Consider the following 2,216-nt stretch of genomic DNA (forward strand, 5'->3'; position numbering starts at 1 on the left):
AAAATCTAATATGAGTAGGCAAGCAGTCTAATTAAAACATATAAAATGTTGGATGAAAACAGTCAGTATACCTGTCATTTTTTTAACTCTTGCAGATCACATTCCAACTTACTTATTCAGCATTTCTACTGAGCCAAACAGAACCCATTTCTCTTTTATTATCTTACTACTACATGAACATATGTACTACTTGGTAGGATCCAACATCTATCCTTTCAAAGTAAAACAAATTAAAAGGTGGATGTATGGAAAAACTTGGAAACTTTCTCACATCCAGGCCAAGTGGTGCCTAGCAAAAGTGGTTGGTCTCTCGTCAGTGCCAATGTGGCTTTTACCCAAAATGAGTGTGCTTTAATCAGTACCCACACAATTTCCAATTTCTTACTGTCCAACCTTGCACTGTTTCACCCAAATTTTATGTGTAGAAGCATGTGTGTGCGCACTCATGTGTGTGTGTGTGTGTGTGCATGGGTGAGAAAGCGTATGTATCTGTGTGTTTCCTTTACCCCGCGTCACGAAAAGTTGACAATGCACTACTTCACGGTATTCCTATTGTAGTTAGAAGGAAATTTTCTCTCATTTCGCTAAATGTTAAAACTAACCCAAATGAGCTATGGTTGGTTATATTTAATTTGTGTCTCCAACCCACATCAAAGAGTAATAGCTCATATCTGTTTAATTTCTCACAGAGATCCATCTCTGTGCCATGCTAAATAAAAGACTTTTAAAACGGAATAATTAAAAGCCAATAACCAACAGAACTCTAGAAATAGTTCAGTTACAACTGAAATAGTTCAGTTATTTATTCAGAGTATTTCAGAGATAATAAAATTGCTTTATAACTATTTTGATAAGGTATATTTTAACTAAATCTATTCTATAAAAAGTGTTTCATTAAGGCCTGACAGAAAAGAGGGTTCTCTATGGTCTCTGATTTTCTCTTTAGATTGTTCTACTAAGTCAATGTTTACAATTACAGAATTTCTTTCAAAGAAAGTGTCTTTTGATGCTAAGTCAAATGACAAACGTCTAAGCCACTTCAGAAAATAGAGTCTCCCAAGGACAGGGGTCTACTGCCAGCTATGGTTTTTCTAATGGCATCTTTGACTTCCTTGTTCCTCAGGCAATAGATGATAGGGTTGATCATGGGAGTGAAGACTGCATAGATGGCTGAGATCAGCTTGTTAGAATTGAATGAAGCAATGGCCCGAGGTCGGACATACATGAAGATCACAGCTGTGTAGAAGATGACCACTACTGTGAGATGAGAAGCACAGGTGGAGAAGGCCTTCTGCTGCCCAGTGGCTGAGGGTATGTGCAGGATTGTGGAGACAATGAAAGCATAGGAAAGAACTGTGGCTGAGAGAGGAAACATGAGGATGACAATGGCTAGGGCGAAATCCACTGACTCAGCCATAGATAAGTCCATACAGGCCAACTTAAGAATGGGCGACACGTCACAAAAAAAATGGTTTAGGATATTATTTCCACAGAAGGAAACTCGGGAGATAAAGTACACCTTTGCCATGGAGATGGTGAAGCCACTCACCCAGGAACTGATAGTCAGCTGAACACAAAATCCTGTGGTCATCATGACTGGATACCGAAGAGGGCAACATATGGCTACGTAACGATCATAGGCCATGGCAGCTAAAAGCACACATTCAGTACAGGCAAGGGATATAAAGAAATAAAGCTGGGTCATGCATCCCAAGAAAGAAATGGTATTGGGGTGAAAAAGAAATCCAGTGAGCATCTTGGGGACAGTGACGGATATATACCAGGCCTCCAGAAAGGACATGGTACCCAGAAAGTAGTACATGGGTTTGTGCAAGGACCCAGTGACCCACACAGTAAGAATGATGACAAGATTCTCCAAAAGTACAAACAGGTAAGTAATAAAGAATATGAAGAAAAGCAGAGTTTGGAGCCAGGGAGCAGTGGGGAAGCCCACGAGGACGAACTCACTGACGTTGGTGATGTTTCCCTTCCACATAGTTGTATCTTCAAATGACAAAGGATGCAAATGTAACATCAGAAAATTCATGAGCGGCTCCACAAGACTCGAGGGCACTGGGCTGGAGAGATTTCTATTGTAAAACTCTACTCTAGATTCCTCGTCCATCATGGATATGATGTAGCAAATATAAGAGGCCACAACATGTTTCCAGAAAAAAGAGACCACCTAAAATAAAGAACACAGCCAAGAACATTGA

At 40.0% G+C, this 2,216-nt stretch overlaps 1 protein-coding gene across 1 annotated transcript; it reads right to left on the reverse strand.

Moving 5' to 3' along the window:
- Positions 1-1,039: 1,039 nt before the first annotated feature.
- LOC129669281 (olfactory receptor 6) lies at positions 1,040-1,996 on the reverse strand. The gene has a single exon (XM_055597444.1). The coding sequence runs from the start codon at positions 1,994-1,996 to the stop codon at positions 1,040-1,042; it is 957 nt and encodes a 318-aa protein (XP_055453419.1).
- Positions 1,997-2,216: the final 220 nt, after the last annotated feature.

This window comes from Psammomys obesus, unplaced genomic scaffold (genome assembly GCF_907164565.1).
Source record: "Psammomys obesus unplaced genomic scaffold, mPsaObe1.curated_primary_1811, whole genome shotgun sequence".
Classification (NCBI taxonomy): Eukaryota; Metazoa; Chordata; class Mammalia; order Rodentia; family Muridae; genus Psammomys; species Psammomys obesus.